Below are 12,759 nucleotides of genomic sequence, written 5' to 3'. Positions count from 1 at the left end.
CTTTCAGTAAAGTATCTTTACATTCCAGTTAGCAGAAAATCCTCAGCAAAATTAACTTTATAGGCAGAAACTGAGACTTAAAAGGTTTTAGAACTGCAGGAACTGGTAAGACATTTTAAAGCAAAATCTGAGTCATAATTATCCCAATCATCGGGAAATAATCCTCTAGTACCCAAAAATAGGTCTTATTTGAGATTTCCTTCTGAGTAAGCATGCATAAGTGCATTATCATCCATCTCCTCCAACAATTTGCCATTTGAGAAAACCAGGACTGGGGTAGCCCATTAATAGCTCTCTGAAATTTTCCCAATGTCCTTTAAAAAAATGCATATTTAGAGACTAAGAACTGCTCCCTTAAAAACCGAAAATATTCAAGATCTCTGCAAGTATTCAAAAAGATACTTCATTTCATCCACACTTCACTTTATAGTTAAAGAATAGCTTCATACAACTGACTTCTGGATAACGGTTTTTCCAATACACAACAAAACTAGTTTAAGTTTATATACAGGTATTGAGTACTATAGCTGATGAATCTGTATCGTCCTTAATTCTAATTCATGGTTAGTTTTAAGAATGACAATTCAGTTTAACGTGTTGCACTGTACAGGAGCACAATTACAATATCCACAGATACGCACTCTGCCGCAAGTGTATTTCGGGGGGGGGGGGGGAGAGTGCTCTTTCCCGGCTTCCAGATTATGGTTAGCACATTTCAAATGACCATGTTAAGTATTTATGTACAGGTAAATATATTTTAGTTTCAAGAAAGCTTGGCTGTGTATCATCATTGTAGGTAGAGAGTACTAGTGCTTGGTATCCTCCGTGTACAATACTTCAGTTTTATAACACGTCTGAGATTATGTATTTACAAAAATTCACAGTATTTCATGTTTCCCTTCTGTTCGTGTTCAAAGCAATTTCTGTTTTGCTCCATCTCCGTTTTCTGAAGTTACGTATAAAATATAATTTCCGGTATTTGTCCGTCTTCTATTGATGTTCCGTTGTTGTTACCCGGTGAGCTAAAAAAGAAAAAGCAAGTTTTGCTTGAAGTTGGGGATTCGTGGATCACTTTCTTCAAACCCTTGGTGCCGTAGTGAGAATCAGGGCCCTAAACAAAAAGAGAAATTCATTGTTGTGGGATAAGTAAACTTGGAATGCAGACGAGGCTATGAGAAATTCTAAGCAAGGCATTATGATTTTACAGGAGGCCTGCTATAGCAAACAGAACTTTAATAAGCAATTCCCGGATTATTACAAGTATATAGGTAGTTCTTGACTTGACATTTGAGCCCAAAATTTCTGTTGCTAATTGTTGTGGCCTGCCAACGGCCAGTGGAGGTGGCAGCAGAGTCGGACAGTGAGGAGGTTGGGGAGGAACAGAGGCCACTCCTGGAGGTTGGGATAGGCTCTGATGAGGGTCTGCATCGGAGACAGAGATGAGGCCGAGGCCATCTGGCAGTTCTCAGCTGCCTTCAGAGCTAGACAGCAGTGAGGCAGAGGAACAGCTGGAGCCTGTTCCCAGGGTGTGCATGCGCAGAGTTGCCAGAAGAAAAGAACAGCTCAGAAATCAGGGATGATTTGGGAGTAAAGTCACAGGTGGACGGAGAATGGCCCCTCCCATAGGAAATAAAAGAGGAACAAAAGGGGGGTGGGCTTTTGCAGGAAACAATTCATTTGTTCGTTAGTTTGTTTCGGGAGTGTGAAGATCTGTCCGTGAATCTCGGAGACTCTGTGCCCAGTCTTTCCTTGCACAGCACCTTATTTGGAAAATATTTACATGGCAATTTTCCAAGCTAGATAAGGTCTGTGGTCATAACTTCACCTTTGAAAGACTTGTTTCCCAGACCTTTGCTGAAGGTGAATGAGAGGAATTCACATTCGTTTAATAAAAGGCGTTTTGCCAGGACCAGGAATCTGCTCCGTGCTTTTTGGGGAAGCCTAGGTCAGAACAGTAATTGAGAGAGTTGTTAAGTGAGCTTTGCCCCATTCGATGACCTTTCTGGCCAGAGTTTTTAAGTGAATCACTGCAGCTGTTAAGTTAGGAACATGGCCGTTAAGTGAATCTGGCTTCCCCATTATCAGAAGGTTGCAAAAGATGATCAGATGACCTACAACCATCATAAATATGAGTTAGTTGCCAGGCCTCTGAATTTTGATCATGTGACCATGGGGTCATAAGTGTGAAAAATGGTCAAACCACCCAAATGCCATTTTAGTGCTGTTGTACCTTCTAACAGTCACTAAATGAACGTATAAGTCGAAGACTACGGGTGTCTTCACATCGTTTGTTCACTGCTTTATAGTTACTGTTTCCCACAAAAAAGGCTCTTACTTTCAAGGTTGCACAAGCAGTGTAACACACGGTTGGCAAAATCTCTATTGGTTCTTTGAACATGACTCTAAAGGTGCTGGCCGTTCCATCACAACTAAATCCAGTGTCGTTTTGTCCCAGAGTCTGATTTTTCTCATATTCAATTATCTGTAGGAAGAAAGTGATGGGGATTTTTTCTTGTAAGAACATCTTTTCTAAACAACGCACAGCCAAAATATTGCTACTGTTTATCTTATCCAGTTCCAGTTCAAATGTTAACAATGAGGCTCTAACAAGCAAAACTTTCAGTGATCTTGTTGGGGATATTACCTGAAGCTTATAATAAAGAGAATACGTATTTAATTATTCATATACTAACGGCAGCTAGAATTGTATTTGCACAATGTTGGAAAAGTGAAGAGATTCCTACTGAAGAAGGGGCGGCGATTAGGAAAATATTAGAATGGGTAGAAATGAACAGACTGACACTGGCAATTAAGGAGAAAGAACAATCTGATTATTGTACGATATGGGAGGTGTTTTACCAAGGGTTAGAGAACTAAAAAGGAAATTGGAAATAGAAGAAGATAGAAAGAAGAATAGAAAATGTATCAAGACAGCGCTAAGAATAAAATAATTGTTAGCATTAGTATGATGAAAATAACTATAATCAATGTTATTGTATATATATTAGAAGATTAGAAGATGCCCCAACACTGGAAGTCTTTAAGAAGATGTTGGATAGCCATTTGCCTGAAATGGTATAGGGATTCCTGCCTAGGCAGGGGGTTGGACTAGAAGGCCTCCAAGGTCCCTTCCAACTCTACTATTGTATTGTATTGTATTGTAAGATATGTTAGAAGACACGTTAAGAAGGAAATGAAGATATTTATAAGATTTAAATGTACAATGTATTATAATTTGTGGAAGAATGTCGCACAGAAATATCTGTGCCCAGACGACACACCGCTTAAGGGAAGATGGAATATATGCATTTTAACATTGAAAAATAAAAAAACAACATTTATTTTAAAAAAATACTTTCAGAAATCAACGTGGTAAAATTGGACCTTCAATTGGAATTTGTGAATAATGGCCTTGCTTACAAAGCAGGCACCCCTAATACTTGAGGGCCAATGGGCACATCTAGGCTGCCTCTGGGGCCTTGTGGATTCCCAGTAACGTTCTAGGAAGTAAATATCATCAGGAGAAGCTAATAATTTGTTACATGTAAGTTTCACTTTTACCAATAACGTTTAATAAAGGCAGGGAGCTAAGCATCCATCAAGGAATGAATTGGTGGGGACATCTCCTCCTAACCAATATTGGAAGAATGGATGATAAGCTCTTGCTGTGGCAACACCGTGGCTTGATCTCAAGTCATAGCACACCAGTTTTGTACCAGTTGCCAAGAAGAAAAATGCAGATATACGGCTCAAAAAGAAGGAATTTTAACCTCCCACTCCTGCCTTTATGCCAGCTATTTACTATTTCTGGGCACAGTTTATAATGTTTACTGATCACTTTAGAAATTCTCTGGCTATCTCCATCCCCAAATGGCAGCTAAAGAGACACGATATACATGACAAAACACAACTCTTCTCTTTATTCTGATCACTGAAATGCTGCCTGATTGCTTTTAATGGCAGCTGCTGATTCAATCCTTTGCATGTGATTTCATACATGGCGATAGATTAAAACAACTCAAATGTGTATCGTGTTATTTGCACCATCCTGGGTGACATGTTGTCAAGTGAAGGTGAGGTGTGATTTAATGAAAACAGAATGGCATATTGCTTCTGCTTAAAAACCTGTAATCAGGGTGGATAAAAGTCAATGATTTTTTGTATAGAATATTAATGCACTGATCACGCTACCTAGTTGGGTAATGGAATGTCTGCAAGCAAGCAAGCAAGCTCAGAGAGCACCAAGGATTTCACAACAGGTAGAATATCCCTGATTTCAGTTCAATAAAAGTCACTCATTATAAACTTGAAAAACAATTGTACCTGTATATTAACTTGATAATCAGTGGGACCATGAATAGAACCATATAATCCAAATCCCACAATTGAAATTCTTCTATTAACTGTAAACCTTAAAAAGAGAGAGAGAGAGAGAAACACACTATTACCTGAAACTGCTATTTCACCAAACTAGGAAGCTATTTCTTTTAAAATTTGCTGATGGCTCATTTCAGTTACAAATGTATGGACCCATTTATCAATTTAACCAGAGTACTATTTTCCAGGGAAATTTTGCCAATCTTATTACGAGCGGTAAGAAAATCCCTCTATTTCAGAGCCTCACAGATGGCAGCTAAAAACTAATCCGATGCTCGTTCTTTAGATAAACTGACCTACCCTTCATTCTTTTATGACTTCTGATCTCTGCAAAAAAAAAAACCTTTCTGACATGCTTCCACCTTTGGTGCATCATGGATGAAAGGTAACAGCTTTTCTGCTAAATTCAAAGCTTCACCAGTCTGGGCACTCACCTTATTTTTGATAGGTATATAGTCTTTTAAGTATTACTCTGAGTGATATTTTATTGCTTTTATTATAGTATTTATAATGGGACATCACGGGACCCATCAGTTGCAAAAGGGGAAATTCATATATTTGCTTTCCGACTAGACATGAGGTTTATTGCTGTGATGTTTTGGAAACTCAAACCACTATGATTGTTGCATTACTGAAAACACAGAACACTATACCTGATCCGGTCACTTGTTCCACTGTAACCCCAGCGACTTTCCACTTGCTGGAATCTGTTTATGCTGCACTCCTTCCCTCTAAGACAGCATCTGGGTCGATCAATATAATCAACTCTAGGTTTAGGATTGACAGTAAAATGTAGGAAAAGATTGACTACTTCCCGATCTGACAAAATTCCAGACTGAGCAGGACCTGGGAAAAAAAATGGAAGGAATGCAACTGAGTGGAACATTTTCTGCACCAGGACAACAACTGCTCTTTTATATATAGATAGATAAGTCTATTTATACATTTATTCCACTTCTAGATTATAACTGTTAACAGCAATACCTGGCCCTGCAAGAGGGAAAAAAATGGAACGCAACCTAAGAAATCTGACAAGAAAAAAAGAAGTTGGTATTCAGACAGACTTTGTAGATTATGCTGACTGTCAATATAAACTCTGAAGTTTTCTAAAACTGTAAGGAATATGTACATATACATAAAGTAGTGCCTTTTCTAAATAATAGGCTGGTTATCCTCAAAAAGTAATCTAACAAAATTCATACACAAGGGTAAAAAATCAATCAATTAATTAACAATTCTTTTCCATTTTCCATTAATGAAATGCACATGTTGTCAAGCTTTCCGCCAGCAACCAAATTAAAAGTTTTTTTTTTAAATGGCCTAGCCGCTTTGTATGGTGCAGCCTTTTTCAACATGTACAAGCAGCACCATTCTGTGGGCGAGCAAGGAAATTAAATGGGCCCAAATATAAAAATTTAGATTTGTATGATTTAAAACAAAATATATCGAGTTACAATGCAAAAGGCAAAGCAGAGTTTTATATGGCCACAAAGTTCAACAGAGGCACAATTAAATGTAGGTTTTATAAAACCTCACGTGATCAAATAACCATACATGCTCACACCCAAATCCCTGTCCTTAGTGGTGTAAACGTTTCAAACGAGTGTCATATTTTAGGTGAAATCATTTGGTTTATTTTCAGCATGTGGCCAACATTTCCCATGCGGCATCACTAAATGCTCCAAGTGAAACCCTACTGAAAGGATGCTGAATCTGTGAATGTAGGTCCCATACTTGTTTTGAAGCAAGACTATTTGGGACTTTACAGGTGCACTCTCACCTTGCTTTTTAAACACATTGGTGAATGAACTGCCGGAAGGGGAAAAACAGAGATTAAAATAGGTCCTTTCTAGTAAGATAGAAGCATTGACAGGTTTTTCTATTTAAGTTTGGTGTAACTTTTACAACGACAAAGCCAATCAGAAAGGTTACCTGCTGCAAACTCTTCAATTGTCATGAGTGGGAAGCGGATTAAAGAGAGAGCTTTGCCAAGTACTTTCTGCTTATTTGCAGAGGTGACTTGTAGCTGCTGCCTCTGACATTCGGCTTCGGCCCAACGCACCACGGCTCCAAAGAGCCGGCTCTCTCGAATACTGAGCGTATCTCTTTCCAGGACAGCACACAAGGTGTCTGAGGAAGAAGATTGGAGTTTTTATTGCACACTTTTGCATAGATCACAAATAAGATCGTGGTACATGCAAGCTTGACTTCAGGCCTGATTCCAGCTAAACTGGTTTCGGACAGCTGCCCCTTTCCCTGATGAAAACAAGACATGAATCATCTTCTAATGGTAAACCACTTCTGCACACTGAAGAATAAATCAGAACTACCGTTGCATAAAACGACTTTTAGCTATTAAAAGTAATCATCCTGCACCAAAATAGCTTGATACTCCCGTAATCCTATTCACACCTTCTTGAAAAATTCATCCAGTAGTAATTCAGGCAGAATCTTTAAACATAAAAGTCAAATAATTATGCAGTAAAACCAGCGTAGGATAATGCTGCAAAAACCTGCTAACCAAAAAGACAACCTCTTAGCCAATCTCTTATTAATGGGAGGTATGTATGAAAACTGATTTTTTAAGGAACAGGGAATGTAGTGCTCTACGGATGCTGTGGGATTCCGATTCCAATCAGTGATCAGGACCAACACCAACATCATCTGGATTGTCACAGATTGCCAATGTAATGTAAACACATTTGTGTTTAGGAGCCACTTACCTATATCAATATCCGTAAAGCCTTCTGCGCTTATTGCATCCATAGTACTTTTGTCTATTGTGTCAAGGCAGAGACTGGCCAGTTGAGGTTCATCAAATAAACGAGCCTGTCCAAAAATATTTGTCCAAAATTATGCTATTTTAGCTTATAGAAATAGTTTTTTTAAAATGTTTACTTTTTTACTTATCAAATGGAGAAACCGCCCATCTCACTCCCACAGCAAGTGATAACATTTCAACATTCAATAATAAAAGTCGTGGTTATTTTAATTGAAGGAAACTCAAGGAAAGTTTGCTGCTTTTAAGGAATTTTTAATTTAACGCTCCTTTCCCAAACCATCCCAGATTTAGTTCTTACCACAAGAAAGAAGAGCTGCATAGTAGGAAATAAAAGACCAACAATGTAACTTATTCTACAGTATTTAACTACATTTAAGGACAACTCTGCAATATCCAAGTCTAAGGGATACAAGTTGCAATCTCTTTCAATTTTGTTTCAGGAAGTATTTGATAATCAGTCTCCAAACCCAGTTGAAAGTCTAGACCCAGAGCCTTGAATTCAGTAAAAAAAAAAAACAGTTATAAAACACACAACTCCAACAAAACAGTTGGATTGTTACCTGGGTAAGCAGCATAAAAGCATTATCTGCCCGAAGGTGCTTAGTGAGAAATTCTACACAATGAGCTTCCAGAGCAGGGACAGCATACTTCTTAGCTGTATAGAGAGTGGTCATAACAGTTTCAGGACCAATCTGAACTTCATCTGAATATAAAAATCTAAAAAAAAAATAAAAAATCAAAGAAGATAAATTTAGGAAAACGACTAGATACATGCTTATTCACACCACTTTGTCTTAGTAGCTTCTTTATACTCTTAATTTGATGACACAAAGCTGATTTTGCAATATGTATATAAACCAAACTTTCCAGTAATATCAGCAAAAAGGCAATCAAATCACTTTCAAGACTCAAAAAGTAGGAGATTGCCTCTGGGCCTAGCGCAACAAGAAATGCTGCATTCCTTGAAGTCCAGTTCAAAATGCCCTTATCTATCTTATCAAGTTCAAATATTTTGACTTGCCTCTCTCCCAGGTCTCCAAAATCTCCAATAATCCACATTGTTCAGCAATCAACCAGCAGCCAAACCTACTTTCTGGGCGCCCACAATTTCACCAAGGGCCACAACCTCTTTTTTCTACAATACGCAATGTGACAGCATTTTGCACAACAAATGGAAATAAAATATTTTTGTATACCTTTAAGAGGACCTTTTAAATTCATCTTGACATCAGGCACAATCCACATTATCATCATGGCAAATACCCTTTAAAGAATAAGCAAAGGTGGCTTTTGTTTTTGAGAAAGGTGATGTCCAAATTCACTGTACCATCCTGGCTTAACAACCAGGATCCATACCTTTGTGCCAATGCAGTCATCCTGATTCAACCATCACTATGGATGGCTTAGTGGTTTTTAATTATTTCATCCAATTACCCCTTTCGTGTCCTTGGTGCTCCCTGCGTTTGATTGTTTGCTTCATATGTTTCATTACCCAAATCAGCACTGATGATGTTACCTAGCTAGGTAATAAAACATCTGCAACAGACATCCAATCACAGAGAACCCTAAAAACATCACAATTCAATTCTGAGCTACATATATTATCTTCTATTGAAATTATCCCCTTTCCTGGCCACAAATTAATTTTATACATAACTCAAAGCAGCCAACAGTTAGCTCATTTGCCTCCTATTTTCTCCACCACCACAATCCTGTGAGGTGGGTTGGGCTGAGGGAAACTAACTAACCAAAGTGATCCAGAAAGTTTCCACGCTTAAGTCAGGATTAAAACTCCCTGTCCCTGGGTTTCTAGGCCAGTATCTTCACCAGTTTTTATGTCTCTCTATATCTTATTACAGTCATTGACCAGCATATATCTCTGTATAAATCATGTCATTACCTCCCCATCCCCCCAGACAAAAGAGCCAAGTTAAATATTTGTTACTAATAAAGGAGAATATTTGTAGCTGAAGATTGACATGAGGGATTCTTGATGCTCTCTGAGCTTGCTTGTTATGGTAATGAAACATCTGCAAAAATGCAAGAAAGCTCAGAGAGCACCCTTCAAGTATTTATTATGGTCATAAACCAGCACATTTTTTTCTATATAAACCATGTCATTACCCCTACAATCAAATCAAATCTTTATTAGCCGTAGACCAGCATAATCAACTTAAATATTCATTCCTCCACTACTACCAAAAAAAGCAAAAGCAAATCTTTATTACAGCCACAGACAAGCATATCTATTTCATTAATTCCCCCACCATTACCCCCAAAAGCCAAATCAAATCTTTACTAGCTCTAGAGTAGACCAGTATATATCTTTATATAAACCAGGGGTGTCCAAACTTGGGAACTTTAAGACTTGTGGACTTCAACTCCCAGAATTCCCCAGCCTGCTGGCTGGGGAATTCTGGGAGTTGAAGTCCACAAGTCTTAAAGTTCCCAAGTTTGGACACTCCTGATATAAACCATGCCATTCTCCCCCCCCCCCAACAAATCAAATATTTAAGGTCATAGTCCAGCACATAGGTAAACCTCGACTTACAACAGTTTGCTTAGTGACTGTTCGAAGTTACGATACTGAAAAAAAATGACTTATGACCATTTTTCACACTTTTGACCATTGCAACATCCCCATGGTCACATGATTTACATTCAGATGCTTGACAACTGGCTCATATTTACGACATTGCACTGTCCCAGGGTCAGGCGATCCCTTTTTGCCAATTTTTGAACAGCAAAGTCAATGGGGAAGCCAGATCCACTTAAAGACCATGTTACTAATTTTAAAAAATGACACAATTCACTTAACAAATATGGCGAGAAAAGTCGTAAAACGGAGAAAAACAATTTTCTCACTTAGCAACATAAATTTTGGCCTCAACTGTTAAGTCAAGGACTGCATTATAAAACATTATCCCCTCCCCCAAACAAAGCCCAATCAAATCTTTATTAAGGCCACAGACCAGCAGGTATCTTTATATAAAAACCATGCCATTATGCCCCAAATAAAGCCAAATCAAATCTTTTAGATCACAAACCAGCATGTATCTTTTTATAACACATGCCATTATTTCACCCCCCCTAAAAGTCAAATCAAATCTTTATTAAGGCCATAGACCAGCATATATCTTTATATAAAAACCATGCCATTATCGTCCCCAAACAAAGCCAAATCAAATCTTTACTAGTTCTAGACCGGCACATATCACCATTCACTAAGTCTGCATTACTATTATTATTAGTCTTCTCATCATTCTTATCACCTATCGCCTCCCACTTATGACTGCAGGACTGTAGCTGTTGCTTGAATCCTTACGATTGATATTGTTTCCTTATTGCTTATTTGTACCTATGACTATCATTAAGGGCTGTACCTTATGATTCTTGATGAATGAATGTATGTTTTCTTTTTAGCTACACTGAGAGCATATGCACCAAAGACAAATTCCTTGTATGTCCAATCACACTTGGCCAATAAAGAATTCAATTCTATTATTCTATTCTATTCTATTCTATTCTATTCTTATAAAGTATGCCATTAACCCCATCACCGCCAAAACAAAGCCAAATCAAATCTTATATTACCTTCCACCAACCCAAATCTCTTTTTCCTGCAATTGTTTCCTCCACCACCACCACCATCCTTCAAAAGCAGAGCTGGAGTTTTTTATCCTCACCAGCCACACCAAAGTGGATCCTGGACTCCCCCAAACACAGGAATAGAATAGAATGGAATGGAATATAATAGGGAATAGGGAATACAATGGAATAGAACAGGTAATATGGAATAGAATAGGGAATGGAATATGGAATGTAATAGGGAATAGAATAGGGAATAGGGACTGTAATATGGAAATGTAATAGGGAATAGAATGGAATAGGGAATATGAAATATAATAGGGAATAGAGAATGGAGTAGGGAATGAAATGGAATAGATTAGGGAATGGAATAGGGAATGTGAAATATAATAGGGAATAGGGAATGGAATAGAATAGGGAATATGGAATAGAATAACAGAGTTGGAAGGGACCTTGGAGGTCTTCTAGTCCAACCCCCTGCTTTTAATAGCCCTTCTACCACCACCCCCTGCAAGTGATGCCCTAAAGGAAGCCCCCCTTGGGGGATAACACCCGCCCCCACTCCCCAGTTTAACCCCCACCCCGCCCCCTTCGCCTTCGGACCTGAGCAGAGCCAGGAAGGCGGCGGGCTCCACGTCGGGCAGCTCGATCTCGGCCGAGGTGGTGGCCATGCCGCCGTTGAACATGGCGTCGAAGACGGCGCTGCCCGCCGCCAGGACGAAGCGGTGGGCGGGGATGCGCTGCTGGCCCGGCCCGGGCGCCCCTCCGCCGGCCCGAGAGCCGCCTTTGCCCACCACGAAGCGCACGTCGCTCAGCAGCTCGTTGGCGAAGAGGAAGGCGAAGCGCTCCCGCAGCGACCGCTTGGTGGCCTGCCAGTTGTAGGCCGGCTCGCGCTGCACCATCACCGGGGCTGCGGGCGCCGGCGCCCCCGCCACGCCGGCCGGGCCTTCGTTGCCCGCGGCGGCTACCAAAGCCGCCTCAAGGCCGCCCGCGGCCGCCATTGCCAGCCCTCCTCCTCCTCCTCCGGCCCGCGCAGGCGCTCTCGTTCTCTCGCCTCACAATCCGCCCGGCGCCTCCCCGGGCACATCTGCGCAGGCGTGACGTCGCAACGTAACGCGGACGTGCGGCCGGAGAGCGCCTTGCGTTTCCCATTCCCTCCCCCCAACCTCCGCCTATGCCGGCGGCGAACCGAGTGCGGCTGCGCGCGCATCTCCCCTCCGCGCTCGCAGAGATACTAATGAAAGAGGAGACCGCCGCGGTTGAACAAAGACTTCTGGGCTTGCGTTGTGTTATTGTCAACCAAAAATGCCTCCTTCCTTTTTTTTTTCCCGCCTCCACCGTTGGAGAAAATCGCAAGTTTTCTTTTTCGACCAAAATTCCTCGGTTTTTTTCTCTCCATCGGTGGAAAAAATCGCGAGAGGGGGCTCGGGAGACGCCACAGACAGACCCCAAGTCAAAATTGCAAGGGGAAATGGGTTGCCTTTTTTTTTTTTTTGCTGTTCTGATTTGAATGCAGAATGTGTGTAGGTTCTTGCACGGGGGTGGGGAGAACCACATAAAAGGGAGCCAAAATCTTGGAAAAAAAATATGTTGAGGGAAATCTCCAAAGGGAGCAAATCTGAAAGAGGCTCTTAAACATATTTTTTTTAAAAAAAGCACCTTGGCTTTGCAAAGGAAAATCCAAAGTTAAAAGCAAGAAAATAAAGAAATGGAAACGGCTGCTTTCTGAAATCAAGAACTGGGCTTTATATCAAAGGAGGTGTGGTCGCTGTAGGTGTGTGATGCCCTCTGAATGAAATCACGATGCATTTTAATAATGTGTACAGTATGATTTGAAAAATAAGGTAAATGTGGGAGCTTTTAAGAAATGTTGATTTGACAAATGTTGATCGAAGACCAATTCCTTGTATGTCCAACCACACTTGGCCAATAAAGAATTCTATTCTATTCTGCATTTCTATTCAATTCTATTTTATTCTATTCTATTTTCTATTCTATTCTATTCTACATTT

At 40.1% G+C, this 12,759-nt stretch overlaps 1 protein-coding gene across 1 annotated transcript; it reads right to left on the bottom strand.

The window, feature by feature from the left end:
• Nucleotides 1-387: 387 nt before the first annotated feature.
• Nucleotides 388-11,813, bottom strand: BTBD1 (BTB domain containing 1). Its single transcript, XM_081964427.1, has 8 exons — nucleotides 11,351-11,813; nucleotides 7,720-7,876; nucleotides 7,101-7,206; nucleotides 6,310-6,507; nucleotides 5,031-5,223; nucleotides 4,324-4,411; nucleotides 2,336-2,482; nucleotides 388-1,111 (listed from the first exon to the last, which is right to left on the bottom strand). Exons 1-8 carry the CDS (start codon nucleotides 11,746-11,748, stop codon nucleotides 953-955), a joined length of 1,446 nt encoding a protein of 481 aa, XP_081820553.1. The 5' UTR covers nucleotides 11,749-11,813; the 3' UTR covers nucleotides 388-952.
• Between the last annotated feature and the right edge of the window lie 946 nt (nucleotides 11,814-12,759).

The sequence above is a fragment of the Natrix helvetica genome, assembly GCF_964273705.1.
Source record: "Natrix helvetica genome assembly, chromosome: 12".
Classification (NCBI taxonomy): domain Eukaryota; kingdom Metazoa; phylum Chordata; class Lepidosauria; order Squamata; family Natricidae; genus Natrix; species Natrix helvetica.
Note: the sequence above shows the minus strand (reverse complement) of the source record. Positions and strands in the feature narration are given on the sequence as shown.